We start from the raw sequence: 22,472 nt of genomic DNA, 5'->3' as shown, positions 1-22,472 counted from the left end.
TTTAAAAAGGGCTCCAGAGGTGACCCCAGCAATTACAGGCGAGTAAGCCTGAATTCAGTACTGGGCAAACTGGTTGAAACTATACTTGGAGCCCAGTGCGGATACAAAAATGTGGACTCGCATCCGATTCGCATCCATTAGAATCAATGTGCATCCAATCTGCAATCTGCTAGGCATCTTTTATGTGTATCTACAAATCTTTTATGTGAGTGGGGGGAGTGGGATCTTTCAGGGAAGAGGTGATGTGAGGGTGGGGCTTGGGGTAAGGAGTGGTGTGGGGGTGGGGTCTCGAGGAGAAGGGGCAGCACGGGAGCGGAGGCTGTGGGGAAAGGGCGTCACATCACATGCTGCTCTCTGGGATTCGCGAGTGATGGCAGCAGCAGTGTGTGTTGCTTCACAGCGGGGCAGAGGGGTTCCTTTTCGACCAGGCATTCCAGTCGAAAACTGAACACCTGGCAACCATACCCCCGCCCCCTGGGCTGCCCGAGCCAGACACCCTGGGCCAGGCGCTGCTGGTAAGTAGAGCTCTGCATGGCTATATCTGCATCCAATCCACTATTCACAAAAATGGTCCATGGATATCCGCGGATATCAGCGGATTTGCGGAGCTCTAACTTTTGTTTAAGCTGGCCAGTGCCACAGCGCTGCACCACTCCATCTCGGGACATGCCATCCCAGCCATGCCACCCGCCTGGGGAAAATGCCAGGGAGGGAGGTGGGATTGGAGGAGTTTGTGAGTGCTAGGGGGTGGGACTTATTTATAAATGTTTATTACTTTTCAGTTAACCTGAACCATGGCCTTCCCCAGATCCTATTTTCCTGTTCCCAGTAATTCCCTGCTCCGTTCGTTGCTATTCTGGGTATGTCATCCCATCACTGGGGTTTGTGCTATTTACTTTATTGTCCCTCGTGTACCGGCCATTACACGCCTTGCCATCTGTTAGTGTGATCGCTGAGCTTGCAAGGGACGCCACCCTGGCACAGTGCAAAGTCACTTGAGAGGAGGCAACAGGCAGTGGCAGCAGCAAAGGACCTAGCAGCTGACCCACGTCAGGAGAGGGGAGAAGCCACATCAGATATTGGTGATAGCAAGCAGGAGGGAGAGAAAAGGGAGGGAGGAAGGTTAAGCCATATCTTGGGGAGGGGCCACACCAGAAATGGGGGTTCTGTTCTGAGCTCTACCCCTAAGTGGCCAGTTCCTTCTTCATTTGAGGACAGTTACAAACTAACACACCTAGGGGAAAAGAATCCAAAATACAGGTAAGTGGTTGGAGATACTCAGTGAGGAACAAGTCTTGTGGATGGGGGTAGCTGTAGATGTGGTATATCTTGACTTTAGTAAAGCTTCTGATACTGTCCTGCATGACTGTCTCATAAACAAACTAGGGAAATGCAACCTGGATGGAGCTACTATAAGGTGGCTGTAAAACTGGTTGGAAAACCATTCCCAGAGAGTAGTTATCAGTGGTTCACAGTCATGCTGGAAGGACATAACGAGTGAGGTCCCGCAGGGATCAGTTCTGGGTCCAATTCTGTTCAATATCTTCATTAATGATTTAGATAATGGCATAGAACAGTGGTGGGCAACCTGCAGCCCATGGGCCACATTCGGCTAATCAGGGTAATCTGATTGCGGGCCGCAAGACATTTTGCTGACATTGACGGTCCTCAGGCACGACCCCCCATAGCTCCCAGTTGCCATGGTTCGCTGTTCCCAGCCCATGGGAGCTGCAGGAAGCGGCAGGCTACAGGGATTACCCTGATGGGCCGCAGGTTGCCCACTACTGCCATAGAGAGTACACTTATAAAGTTTGCAGACAATACCAAGCTGGGAGGGGTTGCAAGTGCTTTGGAGGATAGGATTAAAATTCAAAATGATCTGGACAAACTGGAGAAATGGTCTGAAGTAAACAGGATGAAATTCAATAAGGATGAATGCAAAGTACTCCCCTTAGGAAGGAAAAATCAGTTGCACACATACAAAATGGGAAATGACTGCCTGGCAAAGAGTACTGCATAAAGGGATCGGGAGATCATAGTGGACCACAAGTTAAATATGTCATAGTGGACCATAAGCTAAACAGTGTAACGCTGTTGCAAAACAAGCAAACATCATTCTAGGATGTATTAACAGGAGTGTTGTAAGCAAGACACAAGTAATAATCCTTCTGCTCTACTGTGCGCTGATTAGGTCTCAACTGGAGGATTGTGTACAGTTCTGAGTGCCACATTTCAGGAAGGATGTGGACAAATTGGAGAGAATCCAGAGAAGAGCTACAAAAATGATTAAAGGTGTAGAAAACATGACCTATGAGGGAAGATTGAAAAAATTGTGCTTGTTTAGTCTGGAAAAGAGGAGACTGAGCGGGGACATAACAGTTTTCAAGTACATGAAAGGTTGTTACAAGGAGGAGGGAGAATTTTTTTTTCTTAACCTCTGAGGATAGGACAAGACGCAATGGACTTAAATTGCACCAAGGGAGATTTAGGTTGGTGTGGTGTTTAGATGTTGCTTGTAATGATTAGAATTAGGAGCACTGGCTGTTGGGAATCTGAAAGGTCAGGAAACAGGAAGGAGGGGGGAGGAGTTGAGAGGCTGGGAGAAAGCTACAAAGGGTGCAGCAGCAGCAGCTTGGTAAAGAGGTTTCCACTTTGAAAATAAAGTCCTGTTGAAGCTTGTAAGTACCTTGCATGGTTGATACAACAGTTGGACATTAGAAAAAACTTCCTACCTGTCAGGGTGGTTAAGCATTGGAATAAATTGCCTAGGGAGGTTGTGGAATCTCCATCATTGGAGATTTTTAAAAGCAGGTTAGACAAACAGCTGTCAGGGATGGTCTAGATAATACTTAGTCCTGCCATGAGTACTGGAGACTGGACTAGATGACCTCTGAAGGTCCCTTCCAGTCCTATGATTCTATTACACTAAAAAACATGGGAATAGCAAAATAGATGGATCTGAGTCTGCAATACAAATACAGAGGCAAATCAGCTGGTGTAATTTTGGGCTCTGTGTCCAGAGACACCATGAGGTAGGGAGGTGGTAAGAGTGGGAACTCTAGATGGTGCTGTGAGACCATGTTTAGATCACTGCCCACAATCAGCCACATTTCGGTGCCCGAATATCAGCAAACTGATGGGTATTCAGAGAAGAGAAAACTGGACACCAGAGGGCACTGGGAGTAAGGTGGATGCAGGTTGATTCAGCTCCAAAGCAGCCTACAGAGAATCCCCAAACATTGTACCCTAAACCCCATCACCCGGCCCTGAGAAATATGGTGCCTGACTAGAGAAACCCCACCATGCCCTCTAGCTCTGCATCTTCCTCGCAGAATCCAAAAGAACTGAAAAAATAGAAGAGATCTGCCTCCTCCCCTTCTACAAACACAATGGTGCATGAGCCTGATGGAGCACAGCTGATGGCTGTACTACAGCCATTGGCCTCAAATACTCTTCAAATTAAATCTACAGTTTCCACCCACCAGGCCATCATGACTGAGATTCAGAGTGCACAACAAGCTCTGTCCAGACTGATGGGTGAAGCAGAACCCAGAATTTCTGGAGTGGAAGATGATTTTAAAGAGAACATATTACAGTTTATGAAGAACTGTAATGATATCAAGAACGTGAAGACCAAGCTAATTGATCAAGAAATTCACTCACGATGATGTAACATCAGGGTTGTGGGTGTCCCTGAGGGAATAGAGAAACCCTCTGAATTTGTCCCTAAACTGCTAGCTAAGTTGCTGGATCTGCCAGTAGATTTGTTTTGATATAGAACAGGCACACAGGCCCTTGCCCTCAAGCCAGCTCCAGGAGGTTGCCCAAGAGCACTGATTCTGAAGTTCCTAAAGTTTGCTACTAAGGAGCTTATATTGCAGAAATCCAGAGGGGAAAAAACGAGCTGCTATCAGGAGAACCAGCAATGAGAGCACTACTCTTTCAAAGGTCTGCCCATGATGTGGTTCAATGAGGGCTGCTTTTAACCAAGCAAACAATTGGCCAGAAAGATGGACTTGAAACATTTCATTAAATACCCAGTAATGCTCCATGTTAAGAACGGCAAGAAGATAGTCCAGAGGGTATGATGAGATAACTGGCTCTGTAGATATGGGCAAAGCGGAGGGCAACAAAAATGATTAGGGGGCTGGAGCACATGATTTAGGAGGAGAGGCTGAGGGAACTGGGGTTATTTAGCCTGCAGAAGAGAAGAGTGAGAGGGGATTTGATAGCAGCCTTCAACTACCTGAAGCTCATTTAAAATATTCAGGATTGGACTATTTCTTTGTGTCACAAGACTTGATCAATTCAGTGACTAATTGTGACATTGATATTATTGTATCTGACCATGGTCCTAAACATATGTCTTTTAGGCCCCCAGCGTATGCATCTGCAACTAAAATGTGGAGTTGAAATACCTCTCTGCTGTTTGGTACCTCATTTGTTAACTCCATACAGAAGAGTTAGACCTTTTTTCAAACAACAAATGCCACAGTCGCTTCATCAGCTGCCACACTTTGGGAAGCCTTTTAAAGCAGGGGTTGGCAAACTACGGCCCTGGAGCTGCATCTGGCCCTTGAGCTGCTGCCAGGGAGTGGGGTCAGGGGCTTGCTCCCTGCTGCTCCCGGAAGCAGTGGCACGTCCCCCCTCCAGCTCCTATGTGTTGGGGCATCCAGGAGGCTCGCATGCTGCCCCTGCCCCAAGTGCTGCCTCCGTAGCTCCTATTGGCCAGCAAATGGGGCTAATGGGAGCTGCAGGGGCGGTGTCTGTGGATAGGGCAGTGTGCAGAGCTGCCTGGCCATGCCTCCATGTAGGAGGCGGAGTGGGGACATGCCGCTGCTTCCGGGAGCTGCTTGAGGTAAGCACTGCCCAGAGCCTGCACCCCGACCCCCTCCCATGCCCTAACCCCAGCCCTGATCCCCCTCATGCCCTCCAAACCTCTTGGTCCCACCCTCCTGCACCCCAGAGCCCGCAGCTGGAGCCCGCACCTCCCCACCCACAACCCAGTCCCCTGCCCCAGCCTGGAGCTCCCCCCTGCACCCTGAACTCCTTATTTCTGGCTCCCAGAGCCCACACCGCCAGCTGGAGCCCTCACCCCAACCCCCAATTTCGTGAGCATTCATGGCCCGCCATACAATTTCCATACCCAGATGGGGCCCTCGGACCAAAAAGTTTGCCCACTCCTGCTTTAAAGCCTTCATCAGAGGCTGCCTCATCTCTTATGCCACCTTTAAAAAGAAATGGAGAGAATATAAAATTGATAGCCTTGTAATGGAAACTAAGCCCTGGTCTACACTAGGACTTTAGGTCAAATTTAGCAGCGTTAAATCGATGTAAACCTGCACCCGTCCACACAATGAAGCTCTTTTTTTCGACTTAAAGGGCTCTTAAAATCAATTTCCTTACTCCACCCCTGACAAGTGGATTAGCACTTAAATCATAGAATCATAGAATCATAGAATATCAGGGTTGGAAGGGACCCCAGAAGGTCATCTAGTCCAACCCCCTGCTCAAAGCAGGACCAATTCCCAGTTAAATCATCCCAGCCCAGGGCCTTGTCAAGCCCAGGGCCTTGCCGGGTCGAATTTGGGGTACTGTGGACACAATTCGACGGTATTGGCGTCCGGGACCTATCCCAGAGTGCTCCATTGTGACCACTCTGGACAGCACTCTCAACTCAGATGCACTGGCCAGGTAGACAGGAAAAGAACCGTGAACTTTAGAATCTCATTTCCTGTTTGGCCAGTGTGGCAAGCTGCAGGTGACCATGCAGAGCTCATCAGCAGAGGGGATCTGATCGCTGTATGGGGAGAGGAATCCGTGCTATCAGAACTCCGTTCCAGTTTTCGAAATGCCAAAACCTTTGTCAAAATCTCCCAGGGCATGAAGGACAGAGGCCATAACAGGGACCCGAAGCAGTGCCGCGTGAAACTTAAGGAGCTGAGGCAAGCCTACCAGAAAACCAGAGAGGCGAATGGCCGCTCCGGGTCAGAGCCCCAAACATGCTGCTTCTATGATGAGCTGCATGCCATTTTAGGGGGTTCAGCCACCACTACCCCAGCTGTGTTGTTTGACTCCTTCAATGGAGATGGAGGCAACACGGAAGCAGGTTTTGGGGACGAAGAAGAAGATGATGATGATGATTGATGATGAGGTTGTAGATAGCTCACAGCAAGCAAGCAGAGAAACGGTTTTCCCGACAGCCAGGAACTGTTTCTCACCCTGGACCTCTGGAGCCAGTACCCCCCGAACCAACCCAAGGCTGCCTCCTGGATCCGGCAGGCGGAGAAAGGACCTCCAGTGAGTGTACCTTTTAAAATACTATACATGGTTTAAAAGCAAGCATGTGAAAGGATTAATTTGCCCTGGCATTCGTGGCTCTCCTGGATGTACTCCCAAAGCCTTTGCAAAAGGTTTCTGGAGAGGGCAGCCTTATTGCGTCTTCCATGGTAGGACGCTTTACCACTCCAGGCTAGTAGCATGTACTCGGGAATCATTGTACAACAAAGCATTGCAGTGTATGTTTGCTGGCGTTCAAACAACATCCGTTCTTTATCTCTCTGTGTTATCTTCAGGAGAGTGAGATATCATTCATGGTCACCTGGTTGAAATAGGGTGCTTTTCTTCAGGGGACACTCAGAGGTGCCCATTCCTGCTGGGCTGTTTGCCTGTGGCTGAACAGAAATGTTCCCCGCTGTTAGCCACGGGGAAGGGGGATGGTTGAGGGGGTAGTCACATGGTGGGGGAAGGCAAAATGCGACCTTGTAACGAAAGCACATGTGCTATGTATGTAATGTTAACAGCAAGGTTTACCCTGAAAGAGTGTAGCCATTGTTTTATAAATTGTGTCTTTTTAAATACCTCTGTCCCTTTTTTTTCTCCACCAGCTGCATGTGTTTCAATGATCACAGGATCTTCTCCTTCCCAGAGGCTAGTGAAGATTAGAAAGGAAAAAAAACCACACTCGTGATAAAATGTTCTCTGAGCTCATGCTGTCCTCCCACACTGACAGAGCACAGATGAATGCGTGGAGGCAAATAATGTCAGAGTGCAGGAAAGCACAGAATGACCGGGAGGAGAGGTGGCGGGCTGAAGAGAGTAAGTGGCAGGCTGAAGCTCAAATGTGGCGGCAGCGTGATGAGAGGAGACAGGATTCAATGCTGAGGCTGCTGGAAGATCAAACCAGTATGCTCCAGTGTATGGTTGAGCTGCAGCAAAGGCAGCTGGAGCACAGACTGCTGCTACAGCCCCTGTGTAACCAACCGCCCTCCTCCCCAAGTTCCATAGCCTCCTCTCCCAGACGCCCAAGAACACAGTGGTGGGGCCTCTGGCCAACCAGCCACTCCACCACAGAGGATTGCGCAAAAAACAGAAGGCTGGCATTCAATAAATTTTAAAGTTGTAACCTTTTAAAGTGCTGTGTGGCATTTTCCTTCCCTCCTCCACCACCCCTCCTGGGCTACCTTGGTAGTCATCCCCCTATTTGTGTGATGAATGAATAAAGAATGCATGAATGTGAAGCAACAATGACTTTATTGCCTCTGCAAGCGGTGATCGAAGGGAGGAGGGGAGGGTGGTTAGCTTACAGGGAAGTAGAGTGAACCAAGGGGCGGGGGGTTTCATCAAAGAGAAGCAAACAGAACTTTCACACCGTAGCCTGTCCAGTCATGAAACTGGTTTTCAAAGCTTCTCTGATGCGTACCATGCCCTCCTGTGCTCTTCTAACCACCCTGGTGTCTGGCTGCGCGTAACCAGCAGCCAGGTGATTTGCCTCAACCTCCCACCCCACCATAAACATCTCCCCCTTACTCTCACAGATATTTTGGAGCGCACAGCAAGCAGTAATAACAGTGGGAATATTGGTTTCGCTGAGGTCTAAGCGAGTCAGTAAACTGCGCCAGCGTGTCTTTAAACATCCAAATGCACATTCTACCGCCATTCTGCACTTGCTCAGCCTGTAGTTGAATAGCTCCAGGCTGCCTGTGTACTGCTTCATGAGCCATGGCATTAAGGGGTAGGCTGAGTCCCCAAGGATACATATAGGCATTTCAACATCCCCAACAGTTATTTTCTGGTCTGGGAATAAAGTCCCTTCCTGCAGCTTTTGAAACAGACCAGAGTTCCTGAAGATGCGAGCGTCATGTACCTTTCCCGGCCATGTACCTTTCCCACGTACCGTCATGTACCTTTCCCACGTTGATGTTGGTGAAACGTCCCTTGTGATCCACCAGAGCTTGCAGCACTATTGAAAAGTACCCCTTGCGGTTTATGTACTCGCTGGCTTGGTGCTCTGGTGCCAAGATAGGGATATGGGTTCCGTCTATGGCCTCACCACAGTTAGGGAATCCCATTGCAGCAAAGCCATCCACTATGACCTGCACATTTCCCAGGGTCACTACCCTTGATATCAGCAGATCTTTGATTGCATTGGCTACTTGCATCACAGCAGCCCCCACAGTAGATTTGCCCACTCCAAATTGATTCCCAACTGACCTGTAGCTGTCTGGCGTTGCAAGCTTCCACAGGGCTATCCCCACTCGCTTCTCAGCTGTGAGGGCTGCTCTCATCTTGGTATTCATGCACTTCAGGGCAGGAAAAAGTAAGTCACAAAGTTCCATGAAAGTGCCCTTACGCATGCGAAAGTTTCGCAGCCACTGGGAATCGTCCCAGACCTGCAACACTATGCGGTCCCACCAGTCTGTGCTTGTTTCCCGAGCCCAGAATCGGCGTTCCACCGCATGAACCTGCCCCATTAGCACGATGATGCATGCATTGGCAGGGCCCATGTTTTCAGAGAAATCTGTGTCCATGTCCTGATCACTCACGTGACCGCACTGATGTCACCTCCTCACCCGGTATCGCTCTGCCAGGTTCTGGTGCTGCATATACTGCTGGATAATGCGTGTGGTGTTTAATGTGCTCCTAATTGCCAAAGTGAGCTGAGCGGCCTCCATGGTTGTCTTGGTATGGCGTCCGCACAGAAAAAAGGCACAGAACGATTGTCTGCCGTTGCTCTGATGGGGGACTGACGACATGGCTTACAGGGAATTAAAATCAACAAAGGGGGTGGCTTTACATCAAGAAGTATTTCAGGCAGGACTTCACGGAGGGTTCCAATAAGAAATGGTGCACCTAAGTAATTGTTCTTATTGGAACAAGCAGATTGGTCTGGCCTCTGATTGATACATGGCTAGATTTACCTCTCTGCACCTTCTCTGTGAGTGACTGCAGTGTGACCTAGAGGAATGAGTCCCCTAGACGGGGCGGGGGTGGGAAGCAAATGCGTACAAAACAAATCTGGTCTATTTCTTGTTTTGATCCACTCCATCTACCTTTTACATCTTTGGCTGGCAGCAGACGGTGCAGAAGGACTGCAAGCCATCCACATCTCACGGCTGCTCAGCAGAAGATGGTATAATAGGACTGCTAGCCATCCTCATCTCTTGCCTGCCCGGCAGAAGATGGTACAATAGGACTGCTAGCAATCCGTATTGCCTGCCTGCTCACCATAAGATGGTTCAATAGGACTGCCTGCAGGACTAAAGAGAATGACCTGGTCAAGTCACTTCTAATGTAGACCCTGCACCCATGTCTGCCCAGGCGCTCCTGGCCGATGTGGCCAGGAGCACCTCGGACATGATGATGACGGCTACCAGTCCTATTGTACCATCTGCTGCCACAAGGCAAGGGGTTGCTGCTGCTGCTGTGTAGCAATGCAGTACCAAGTCTGCCAGCACCCAGGAGACATACAGTGACGGTTACCTGAGCGGGCTCCATGCTTGCCGTGGTATGGCATCTGCACAGGTAACTCAAGAAAAAAGGCGCGAAACGATTGTCTGCTGCTGCTGTCATGGAGGGAGGGAGGGAAGGGGGGGCCTGACGATATGTACCCAGAACCACCCGTGACAATGTTTTAGCCCCATCAGGCATTGGGATCTCAACCCAGAATTCCAATGGGCAGTGGAGACTGCGGGAACTGTGGGATAGCTACCCACAGTGCAACACTCCGGAAGTCGACGCTAGCCTCAGTACTGTGGAAGCACTCCGCCGAGTTAATGCACTTAGAGCATTTTCTGTGGGGACACACACACTCGAATATATAAAAATGATTTCTAAAAAACCAACTTCTATAAATTCGACCTAATTTCATAGTGTAGACATACCCTAAGGCCTTGGATGTAGACTGTGATTCTATCCTTTCTCCAGAGAAACTCAGAACCCTCATCCATCTAAGCTATGAAATCAACAAACTTCTGTCCCAAAAGGCTGAGTTTGCTTTATTCTGTTTGAAGCAAAACTACTTGGAATTTGGCAAGAGAGCTGGCAAGCTGTTGACACACACATTTAAGCAAAAGGCTTTCAGAAATAAGATTGCTCCTGTTCATGATAGTAGCAATAAATTATATACAACACAGTCAGATATTAATAAACAGTTTCATCTAAATGATATTTATCTGAAGAAGAAATCAGTGAAGAGGCCCTAGATAATTTCTTTTGGTAGACTGTCTCTGCCACAGTTCTCTGACTCTCAGAAGGAACTTTTAGATGCCTCTGCAAGGGGCTCTTTGGGGCTGCTCCTGGCCCTGCCCCAGGAAAAAGACCCTGGTGATGGCGGCTCCTGCCCCTCCCTCTGCCAGTTGCAGGCATACTTAGCACCTGTCTCAGGCAGCAGTGCTTTAGACTCCTCACACCTGTGTCTTAAGTTGGCCAGTGGGCCTGGGAGGGCAACAAGAGGAAAAGCCAAGATGGTGGCCGGCTCAGAGAGGGGCTGGCAGGGGAGGAGGTGTAACAGCAGTTTTCTCAGCTGTTAATTCTTTTCCTCCAGCCTCAATCTGAATCCTGCATAGCAGCATGAAAGGCACTCACCATTGTATGTTCCAGCTGGCACCAAGCCTCTCAAGATACATGCAGATGGAGGATGGTGAGTTCATGGAAGTTTGGAGAGCCTTAGAAGGTTTCACATAATGATTAATTTTTTGCTCTGTCACTGAGTACACAAGGGGCAAACACAGATGATCAGCAAACAAAGGTTCGAAGGAGTTCATTCCTAGTTTGTCAATATCCAGTAACCCTTCGTTAGCCCTAGATAATCTTGTTGACCCAGAAGAATTGAGAACTGCAATTGGCTAATTGCTTGCACTTTCCATTGTACTTTTGCACCGTACAGTATATAAAAGATGGATTCTGAAATACAAAGTAACCCCCTGTTAGAACCCAGAATAATTGTTACACTCTGCAATGGAACCTCTGGGAGCAACAAGTGTTTTCCTGGTGCTTTGTGTCTCTTGCCTTCTTTTCCTTTCAGCATGGAAAAAGGTGTCTGGAAGTGGGAAGCTGCCACCTGGCCCTGTTGCTTTTCCCATCATAGGGAACACGCTGCAGCTGAATATGAGGAACTTGCCCCAATCTATACATGAGGTAAGGGGGCTTTCTCCGTATCCAGGGCTTTGGCTCAGGTGGGTTTTAAGCAGAGACTGTGGAAAGAGAACTCTGAAATTTCTGGGGTTTGCAGAGTGGCTCAACTCCTCATGTTTAAGGCTAAATATTTTTTCCACAGAAATATTTAATCTTGAATGCTAGATACAACCTGTTCCTGGCAATGTGTTATTTTTATGATAATGTGTCTTATTCACAGGTAAACCAGAATACACCCTCTCAGTTGTGCTGCAGCCTGTACAGGTTGTGCTGCAGTGGGGAGTGTGGTCTGGTGGGTTAAGCAGGGAAGCAGACAGCAGCCCTAGGTTCTGGTCCCAGCTCCGCAATTGATTACATGTGTGTGCCTGGGGAAACCACCAAAGTTCTTTGTATGTTTCCCTCTTGTAAAATTGATCTAATGATACTTGCCTTCTTCACAGGACAAGGGTAAGGCCTAGACTGTTGCTCTACTCTGTAAAGTTGACATATCCCTCCTGGGTGGAGATCCAGAAAGGACAGTGATTGTAGAGGGGCTCCTCTCCCCACACACATCCAGGGGTAAATTGCCTTATAGGAGGACTCAGGTCCAGCGTTCTGGTGGACTCACCTTTCCTTGGCAGCTGCTCCAGAGAGAGAGTGAGACTGACTCTATATCCTAGTGGTTAGGCCTAGGTCGCTCACCCAGGATGTGGGAGACCCAAGTTCCTTTCCCAATGACTGTTCACTTATTGATATGCAATGGAACAGCTTCAACAGGAAAGATGGAGAGAGTCCTGCTCCAGAATGACCCACAGCGTGGTGGTTTAGGGCACTCTCCAAAGAGAGGGGAGACCTGGATTCAGATCCCTTCTTCACATCAGGTATGGGGGGGAATTAAACCCGGCTCTCCCACATCTCAGGTGAGTAGCATTCCCACTAAACTAAAAGTGATTGGGGCGGGAGAGGGGGGAGGCACCTCCTCCTCCTTTTCTGGTGCATGTTGTATGGATCTAATCTGTTAGGTGAGCTTTAAGAGCAGATGAGCGAGGGAGGGCAACACTGCATTTGAGGATCAAGACAGGGCTCGGGCGTGTGTTAGGCGCTGGCCATAAGGACTGAGGTAGCCGTGTGCATGAGAGCTCTTCCATCAGTTTGTAATTAGATCCACTCTCCTTCTTATTCTTAAGTGGATTTAGTAAAAACGTATTGGTCCTTTGTGTTAATCTTTTACAGCTCAGTGCAAAGTACGGCCCGGTTTTCACAATACGCTTAGGCTCACAGCGGGTTGTGGTGCTGTATGGACAGGAGGCTGTGAAGGAAGCTCTGATTGATCAAGGGGATGAGTTCAGTGGAAGAGGAAAACTAGCACTGGCTGACAAGTTTGCTAAAGGAGCAGGTACATTGCTAACAACTTCAGCATGTAGCGCTGATGTTCTCTGTATGTGGAGAACACGACTGAGAAGATCGTTGGTGTTTCATTTAGTCCTGCTCTTTGAGGGATACTCACTATAGCCACTTATTCATGTCCAGTGTATTTCTTATTTTTACATGGTACCAGCATATGTACTTTGCTCTAATTACTGTGACAGTTTACACTGTGTTAGAGAACAAAATATAGCCATTGCGCATGGCAATCAATGGAATTATTTTTCTTGTTCATAATTGCTATAAACAGCAATGAGATTAACGTGTGGGATTTTGAGTTTCATACAGAAAAAAAGTAATCCAGGGTCTCCAGTAGAACACAAATACAATAATGTTTGCCTTGACGTTGAACCTTTCAATGACCCATGTTTCCCTAGGTTAGAAATTTAGCAAATTTAGCCCCCACCCATCTTTCCTATTCTCCTCCCTTTTCCAGGCATTATATTCAGCAATGGGGAGCGGTGGAAGCAGCTTCGCCGATTTGCCCTCACCACGCTCAGAAACTTTGGGATGGGGAAGAAAAGCATTGAGGAACGGATCCAGGAGGAAGCCTGTTTTCTGGTGGAAAGGCTCAAAAAAACACACGGTGGGGAATTGCTGCTTGTAATTCGGAAACTGAGGAGTCAGCTAAAGACTCCTGTCTTCCTTTATTTTGTGATCTTAACTTTGGTTCAAACACCTTATAACTCAAGCCATTAGCTGCACATATAACAACCTGTGTTTAATATAAAGGAAAAATATGTGAGAAAAGTTCCCGAGATGACCTTTCCTGGCTGTTATTTCCCATGTTTTCGACCCTCTGATCTGTGGCCAATGGGCAAATGGAAAATGTTTGTCCAGAGTAGGCAGAAGCTAACACAGTGAACCATGTTAGAGTGGATTAGTTTATCTTCCGTGTGTTGGGCTAATAAGACACTGAGGCCTACAGCTTGCTTATTCTGATTTTCTTCTCTGCTAGATGTCTGATACGAGTCTGACTCCTACATTGCATGGGGATGGTCTCCCGAGGAAAGTTTGAAATCACTGTGTAAATTTACAGTGCTTCCTAAGAGATGATGATGATTTTATTATTTATTTATTTATTTATGTTCTATTAGTTTCTAGAGGTCCCAGCCAAGACTGGGGCTCCTTCGCCTATGGGTTGTGCTAACAAACAGTTTGAGACAGTCCCTGCCCCAAGCAACGTACATATTAAATACACATGACGAAGAAAAAGTGGAGAAAGGAAGAATTATTTTCTCTCTTTTAGAGATGGGGAACTGAAACACAGAGAGATTAAGCGACTTGCTCGAGGTCACACCTGGAAGTTTGTGGCAGAGCTGGGAATTGTATCCAGATTTCCTGAGACCCAGGCCACTGCCTTAACCACAAGACCATCCCACCTCTTGCAATATACAGTACGCCATTAAGGGCTAAAATGAAGTTGACTGTCCGTCTCAGTGAATTGTGTGTATGAGAGGAGAATACACGGAGAACCTTCCCCACCCGTGATTCAGAAACAAGGGAGAGCCACTTTACTGCTGTTGCCACGTGTGCATCCTGAGCCAAGGGCAGCTGCTCCTGTAGATAATGACCCAAAAGAAATCTGCCTGGGTGAGGGCCAGGAGCAGGAGTCTGCTGTGAGGCGAGAACACACTGCATGGAGAAAATGCTGCTTCTGGATGTTTTCTCTGTGCAATGTGGTCTCAAGTCAGAGGGGTGAAATCTTGTAGACAATTCCCTTGAATACTGCATAGGCCCTGCTGCATTACAGGAGTTTGTGACGATGCTACAAGCAATGGCTCAGGCAGAATCCTCTGAATGCAGGATTCTGTTCTGAATGGGATACTGTCTGTCAGGCCTGTGTAAAGAGCCCACGGCAGACAGGCAGGCCTCACTCAGAGAGGGACTGATGGTCCCTGGTCAGACCAGAGTGTGTCAGACAGAGAGCACCAAAGGAGACAGTGTGAAAACTGATTCCCAGCAAAATGGAGATAATTATTTAATATAAATTTACAGAGATAGCATTGGGGAAGCTCTAGGTGGAGAATGAGGGAAATATCTGTGTTATTTTTCATAAATACCTTGTGCACCTCAGTTTACCTGTGTGATATTATCCTGCCTGACTGTACAGAATTAAGTAAAAGGAGGCTGAAAGGGGGACAGCAAGAGGAAATGGAATAATGGCAAAGATAAGTACGATCAGAGAGAATGCCACTGGTAATAATGGAGAAGCTGTTAGTTTGAGAACAGCCCCAGCTTAGCTTCAGTTAATTGGCAAAGTATTGTCTTCCCGGACAGAAACTAGCATCCAACAGGGATACTAAAATATTAGAGATTCTCACCGAAGCAGAAAGGGAGTTGAGTGAGATGGAGGTAACTGGGCTGCATGGAACTTACCGAAGCTTACAAGGATAGATTGTTTCGGTAAAAGGAATGTGTGTAGAAGCCTTTATTGTTTCTAATTTTTGCTCTGTGTGCTGCATACCTTTAAGTGGATAAATAACACTTTGTTTTGGAGATTGGTTTTTTTTTTTGAGTCGCTTTGATCACCCGCTGGTCACAGGTCCCTGGAGGGAAAGGGCTCACAGGTGCCCAGCACAGAGCAGCCTGTCATGCTAATATAGTTGGGAAGTAGTGAGTTTGCTGCTCAGCTATCCAGTCCAAGGGTGGTTAGACTGCAGGGTTCCTCCCATTCAGAGCAGGGCAGGAACTCAGCCTGTCACCTGAGGTGGGGTCTGGAGAGGGGCTGAGAGGGGTCTAAAGCCCAGCTCACCCTGGAACTGTGACACCAGAACTCACCCTCCCCAATGAATATTCGGGACTGCACTCTCGGTCTGGGGCCAGGACATCCAGAACTTCCCAATAACATCAATGGATGTGATGCTGTAGGTGAAAATACTGAATTAAAAATTGGACGCTGGTTTTGTTTTGTTGCAGAGCGACCCTTTGATCCCACCATCCCTCTCACCCATGCTGTCTCCAACATCATCTGCTCCATTGTCTTTGGGAACCGGTTTGACTATGAAGATCAGAAGTTTCTGGCATTCATTAATCTCACAGAGGAAAACAATGAACTCTTCCGCTCTTTCCTGGGACAGGTGTGTTCAGTGTTTTTTTCCACTCTTCTCCTTTGTGATGGGGGAAGAGATAGATCTTTCTTTCTTTCACTGTTACTTTTCCTTAAATAATTATTTCATTCCCATAATGTTCCTGTTCTCCTCATAAGGAGGCAGCTATTACCAATCCCAGCCTCAAACTTGTTTCTAAGGATTATTTAAATTCGCACACAAACCACTTCATTTCCTCAGAATTACGTTTGCTCAAGGACTTTCCCTTTCAACACTCTTGGTAAAAATCAAGGAAACTGCCAATTAAAACATTAGCATCCAAATCATTGCAATTCACATGCCTTGGTATATTCACAATGGGATACCTGAATGTGGTCACATTCCTCACCTGCAAAGCAAACTCCTTTTCGTTTCTAGTACACAGCCACCCACACATCCCATTGCTGAAAATCTCACCAAATGCACAACAGTTGAACTCAGTCAAAATCAATGGAGTTCCAGCAGCAGAGAATTTGGCCCCTTGACTCTAACCTGAGGACGACTAAGATATCTTTTACGTTGTATTTCTGCCTATGAAAATCTGAGCTAGGTTTGGGAACTTGAGTGTGATTTTCAAGAACAGCATGTTTGTATTGGTGATGCTTTTGTGTTGGAAATAATGGAGATTATTGTAGCGAATAGAACTGAGTGTCACTGCAGTTTCTGTGAGGAATATGTGTGTATTGAGTAGAATGAGTTAGTGAAGCATGAGACGTTCTTTCGAATGCATTTGCACAGGAACGTGCCACAAAAGTATTGTATTGTGCTGCTGTAACTGAGTCAGTTGGGTCAATTGATTATTTGGTGTGTCCAGATAAACCAAGATGTGCTTTTCCTTCCATCATTCTAGCTGTACAATTTTTTCCCAACTCTCATGGATTATATACCTGGGCCTCACCAGCAGTTAGTTAAAAATTCGGAGGAGTTTAAAAGATTTGTTCTGGAGAGAGTGAAGATGCACGAAGAGTCTCTGGATCTCAGCTGCCCTCGAGACTTCATTGATGCTTTCCTCATCAAAATGGAACAGGTATGTGAGGGCAGCCGCCCTTCCCCTTTGCTGTGGAGTGGGTTATACATATCGTGGGTATTTATCACTCTGTACAAGACCCAAAGGCAGACCTGGTCTCTGCCCCTGGGATTTACATTCTGAAAGGCAAGCCCTGCTCACCTCATTTGTGTGAGTAGTGCCGGTGATGCCAGTGGGACTACACCAGTGAGTAAGACAAATCTAAGCTTATGTGCACACTGCAATGAAAGACCCACAGCACAGTCATGGCTGGCCCAGGTCAGCTGACTTGGGCTTGAAGGGCTCGGTCTGCAGAGTTATTATATTGCAGTGTAGATGTTGGTGTTTGGGCTGCAGCCCAGGTTCTGAGACCCTTCCCTCTTCCTGGGCCTCAGACCCGGGGCTACAGCCCAAGCCCGTATGTCTACACTGCAATATTATAGCCCCTCAACCAGATCCCCACGAGTCCGAGTCAGCTGACCCAGGCCAGCCGTGGGTTTTTTATTGCAGTATAGACATCTTAAAAGGACAGAGCACCCAAAGTAGGTATCAAAAGCACTTGGAAACAGATTGGTTCTGTTTGTAATTAAGCCATTAAAAGAGGTTTTATTAAGTGGGTGGACAGAGGCACTTTTACTGCTCTGTGTTAGCCTCAGTGGGATTAGCAGGAGAATCCAGTTTCAAACGGCTGCCTATGCCCACACCTACAGACCTAACCTACCATCTGTTTCTTTGGAAACCCTCCTGCTAATCTCATGTAATATTTTGCAATGACAGCCTATTACAAGTTCTATCAGTGCACTCCTCGTTCAACAGGTAGCCAGGCATTTGTGTTTTCGTGGGTTTTTGCTTCCTTTAGAGCATCAGACTCAATCCATCTGGCTCCAAGATTAAAAACGGGTTAGAAACATTTGGTTTCCTTTCTAATTCAAGGTTATCAAGGCAATTCGTGCTGCCCAGGCAAACAAAATAGGAAAGCAAAGGAATCAACAACAACAAGTTCAATTTTAACCATTAGAAATACAGATGAAAACTAACCTAGTTACAAAAAAAAAAGGAGTACTTGTGGCACCTTTGAGCATGAGCATGAGCTTTCGTGAGCTACAGCTCACTTCATCAGATGAAGTGAGCTGTAGCTCACGAAAGCTCATGCTCAAATAAATTGGTTAGTCTCTAAGGTGCCACAAGTACTCCTTTTTTTTTTGTGAATACAGACTAACACGGCTGTTACTCTGAAACCTAGTTACTGTAATGCTCCAGTTCTCCTCTTTTACAAAAGACCACCTATTTCCACAGCAATGGCCTAAATCACCCCTGAAGTGCTACTGCAATCTCCAGGGCCATGGCCCATTTTCTGTAAGGATTTTTATAAAGATGCCGAGTGGGTCACAGAGCAGGTAGAAGATGAGAGGGTTTGGGCCTGTATGAATAGATCCCACACTTACAGTCAATGATCCAACAACTATAACAAGTCTCTCTACAGGAGCAACAGAATGGCCAGTCAGAATTTAACACTGAAAACTTGGTGAGAAGCACAGTAGACTTATTCCTTGCTGGAACAGGGACATCCAGCACCACCCTGAGACATGGACTCCTGATTCTTCTGAAATATCCAGATATAGAAGGTACCCTACAGACACACACACAATTTTAAGTTTTGGAGAGATGAGGGGATTGCATGGCTCAAGGAATCTGTAATGGGGTACAGACCCCTGTCCCTTAAGTCACTAGATCAAATCTGGCTTGGGCTGGAAGTGAGCCATGTCACCACTGTGTGCAGGCTGATTTGTGAGAGAGGTGTTTGGGGATGGGTGTTTTAGTTCAGTTTGTGTGGACAGGTGTCTGCATTCGAAAAGCACCATCACAACTGCCATTACTCGGCCTCCTTATGGGCAGTCTCAGCAGAGGGCTTTCAGACTGAGTAGGCCCTTGTGACTGGATTCCTTTCTCACCTCGCGGTTCACATTAAGGCTCACAAGCCAGGGGAAAGTGTATGTGTTTGTGTGGGGGAAGCCTGCGCTGCCATTGGCCAGATGGTGCCTGGTCTGTGGGTAACAGGTACCTTTGCATTCTAGGGCTGTCAGACTGGCACCCTCCCCTCAAATAAAGGCAAAGCCATTTCATTTTAGGATTTAATCATCTTGTAGGTGTCAGGATTCAGTAAGGGCTTAAATCAAAACTCTGTCAGTGCAAGAGATTTATCAAAACCCAGTTAATATACAGCGCTAATTTCCACCTCATCAGCTTCCTCCATGCTCATGTGGATGATTGACTTTGGTGTGGGAAAATTTTAGGCCTCAATCTCTTGTGTAGCAGTTAGTTATATGCTCTGATGATAACATCATACTGTGCTTTCTTTTATAACATAACCAGGCATGAGCCATATCACTGCCCTAATAATTACATTATAGACATTTTGTCCTAGATACCACGTACAATAGTTTCAGTAACCCAAAACTAACTGTTATATTGTTATAACTTGTTATATTCCCAACATGTATCTGCTGAGACATGTATATTTCTGACTGTGTTACAGAATGGGGGCAAAATTATGGGAATCCTGTTCTTTAGCTTTATTGTTAACCTTGTTCATTTGATGACAGCGAAAGTTCATGAAGAGATTGACCGTGTGATTGGCCGAAGCCGAAGCCCCTGCATGGCGGACCGAAGCCAGATGCCCTACACAGATGCTGTGATACATGAGATGCAGAGATTCATTAACCTTGTCCCGATGGGTGTCCCACATGCAGTGACCAGAGACACTTGTTTCAGACAATATGTTATTCCCAAGGTTAGTTCTCAACATTTCTCTGAAAAATCCAGTTCTACGTTTTCCTTTTTTCAGTTTTGAATTATTCACAATAGAAATGTTTGCCCTGGTTTGAGCATGACAGGTGTTTTTCACAGTTACCAACAACGTTCCAGTTATTATTGCATGAAGAAGAACAGAACCCTGCATTCTGCAGACTCAGCTCTCCTTCCAGAAGACAGGCTTAGAGCCTCATTCAAGCTTTTAGATATGGAATAGATATCAAACAAGTATGCAATAGTTTCCCTCTTTTTGGGAGTCTCTTTGGGGAGTTCAATTTCTGAGCTGATTCCATCTCCACCAAGCTTTAGACATTCTGAGGTGTTAATATGCACCACAACTCGCAGTGACCATGTCTTAGGTTGCTAACTGAGTTTCACTTTGAGTTGTATAGGGCTTTTTAGCATTGTTATCTTTGTGTTAGTTAGTTATGGGGAAATTATTGGTGTGATGACTAAACTATAAAGAACAGGGAAACTCAAATGCTTTCAAATAGCAGCTGAGAGATGCACCTAACACTTCTGGATCTTAGCCAGACTTTCCCAAACCTCTTTGATGTAGAAACCAGGGCGGTAACCTAATGGGAGCAGCTTTTCTCATGAAATTCCAGGATCTAGTTGTTCCAGGTGGGCTGCAGTTTGGTGGGGTTACCTTTTGTCATGGAATCTGAGTATTTCTAGTTCTGGTTGAAGGCATGAATTTCCCGGGGATGCAAGGAAACGAAGGAAAGAAAAATGTGTCCCACTACCCAGCTCAGTGAATTCTGGGGGCTTTTCACTTTGAACAGTATCCACTTAAACTTTCTTTATCTGTGTTTACTAAATCAGGGCACTACTATATTCCCTGCTCTGCAATCAGTCCTAGGTGACAGCAGGGAATTTCCAAAGCCAGAGCAATTTAACCCGGGACATTTCTTGGATGAAAATGGTGCCTTTAAGAAGAGTGACTTCTTCATGCCTTTTTCTGCAGGTAAAAAAAGCCATGTTTATTTCAGATCCCAGACCATTCTCTCTTAGCTTTGTCTTGAGTATATAAAGAGTTCTCAGACTGTAGTCTGCAGAGCATTTTTGGGCCAGCCATGAAGCAGAGCCTCTCACAACAGCGAAGTATCTGTTGGTCTCCATTCTGTTTTTTAACTTATTGAACATGCACTACTCTCCACTCTGCCTGGCAACTTCACATCTTCCTTTGTCTGTCTGTGTCAGCTCGCAGTGGATGTATTGTGATTGAATGTGCATGCAAAAAATTGAAGGGAGTAACATGCAACAGGGCAGAAGCCATCTGCATAGTCACTGGGAGAGAGATCAGTAGGGGCTGCTTAACTTCTCAACTTTACTCCAATCAATGAAGATCCCGTCACTCTGTTAAAAAACCCTGTTTGCTGTTCTCCATCCTAGTACTCAGTATGCCTGCACCTCGCTACCTGTTAATTCCACCTTCCACTCAAGAACCACTGTGTCATTCCCCCCTTAAACATATTAACTGACTTGGGACCTGCATTAACTCTTCCTCAAACCCCATTATCTGCCCACCTGTCTCCACATATTTGTATTTAAAGAGATACTTACTCTGTGGAACTCAGCCTTTGAAATGATCTGTGAGTGGCTTCTTAAGACCGCAAATGCTTTCATACCTTCCTGAACTCTGAGAGACAGTCATTATCCTCCATGTCATTACCCGGAATCACTCTGTGCATCTAATTTTAATCTGGATGTTTACTTCCATTGTAACAGTATTTAACATATGTTGCAAAGAAAGATCTCCTGCATCTCCTCAATATTCCTTTTTCATTTCAGGGAAACGGATTTGTGTGGGAGAGGGTCTGGCTCGGATGGAGATATTTTTGATACTGACAATGATTTTGCAGAATTTTACCTTGAAATCTCTCGTTGACCCCAAGGACATTGATATAGCTTCACTACCAAGTTTAGTGTTAAATGCACCAAAATCATACCAGCTCTGTGTTTTGCCTCGATAAAGATCATGAAAAGTCACCTCAATGTCCTACACCAGTAGTGAATTTGATTGTCTATGATCCCGGACTCATTAGTACAGTGACAGAAATGAACTCATTGTCTTGAAACAGACAGATAAATAACCTGGCTTTTTAAGTAACTGTGATTTAACAAAATTAAATGCAATACCAAAAAAAGAAAAATTATTGACTCCAAAGGCATGTACAATAACCCAACAGTGTTCTTAGCCTGGCTCAGGTGCGAATCTGTTCCTCACATAAGTTGGGTATGTTTTCAGTTCATTTGTGGTGCAGTTGACAACAATTGAAACTACTTTTGACAGCCATAAATGCTGCTTTATTTACAAGGGGCTAGTATGTTTCCAGCTCTTGAGGTCTGATCAGCCAATCAGAGTAAATTGTGGTGATGTAATGCTTATGATTGGACAGCCTGCTTTGATGCGGGGAGTTTCTGTGGCACTGGACTGAACTAGAGTTCCCCCTCCCCTGCTCATTCATGTAATTTCAATTTAGCTCAGTGGAATTAAACTTTCACTTAATAAAGATTCTTCTTATTTCTCCAGCTCACCTCCATGCTCCTATATATTTATTTAATTAACATATTTATTGCAGGTTTCAGAGGAACAGCCGTGTTAGTCTGTATTCGCAAAAAGAAAAGGAGTACTTGTGGCACCTTAGAGACTAACCAATTTATTTGAGCATGAGCTTTCGTGAGCTACAGCTCACTTCATCAGATGTTTACCGTGGAAACTGCAGCAGACTTTATATACACAC

At 46.3% G+C, this 22,472-nt stretch overlaps 1 protein-coding gene across 1 annotated transcript; it reads left to right on the top strand.

Annotated features, from left to right (window-relative positions):
• Positions 1-11,107: 11,107 nt before the first annotated feature.
• LOC125640326 (cytochrome P450 2H1-like) lies at positions 11,108-22,265 on the top strand. The gene is made up of 9 exons (XM_048858794.2): positions 11,108-11,418; positions 12,628-12,790; positions 13,256-13,405; positions 15,739-15,899; positions 16,759-16,935; positions 18,398-18,539; positions 19,518-19,705; positions 20,551-20,692; positions 21,520-22,265. The coding sequence occupies exons 1-9, from the start codon at positions 11,239-11,241 to the stop codon at positions 21,699-21,701; spliced, it is 1,485 nt and encodes a 494-aa protein (XP_048714751.2). The 5' UTR covers positions 11,108-11,238; the 3' UTR covers positions 21,702-22,265.
• Positions 22,266-22,472: the final 207 nt, after the last annotated feature.

This window comes from Caretta caretta, chromosome 7 (genome assembly GCF_965140235.1).
Source record: "Caretta caretta isolate rCarCar2 chromosome 7, rCarCar1.hap1, whole genome shotgun sequence".
NCBI lineage: Eukaryota > Metazoa > Chordata > Testudines > Cheloniidae > Caretta > Caretta caretta.
This window is presented reverse-complemented; position numbering and strand designations above follow the sequence as displayed.

What these genes read in the sequence shown, in the direction of transcription:
- LOC125640326 (XM_048858794.2), top strand. Translation starts at nt 11,239, where the DNA reads ATGGAACCTCTGGGAGCAACAAGTGTTTTCCTGGTGCTTTGTGTCTCT. An exon ending in AAGGCTCAAAAAAACACACG is followed by an intron (nt 13,406 to 15,738) that starts GTGGGGAATTGC and finishes GTTTTGTTGCAG; the next exon opens with AGCGACCCTTTGATCCCACC. An exon ending in GAAATATCCAGATATAGAAG is followed by an intron (nt 18,540 to 19,517) that starts GTACCCTACAGA and finishes ATTTGATGACAG; the next exon opens with CGAAAGTTCATGAAGAGATT.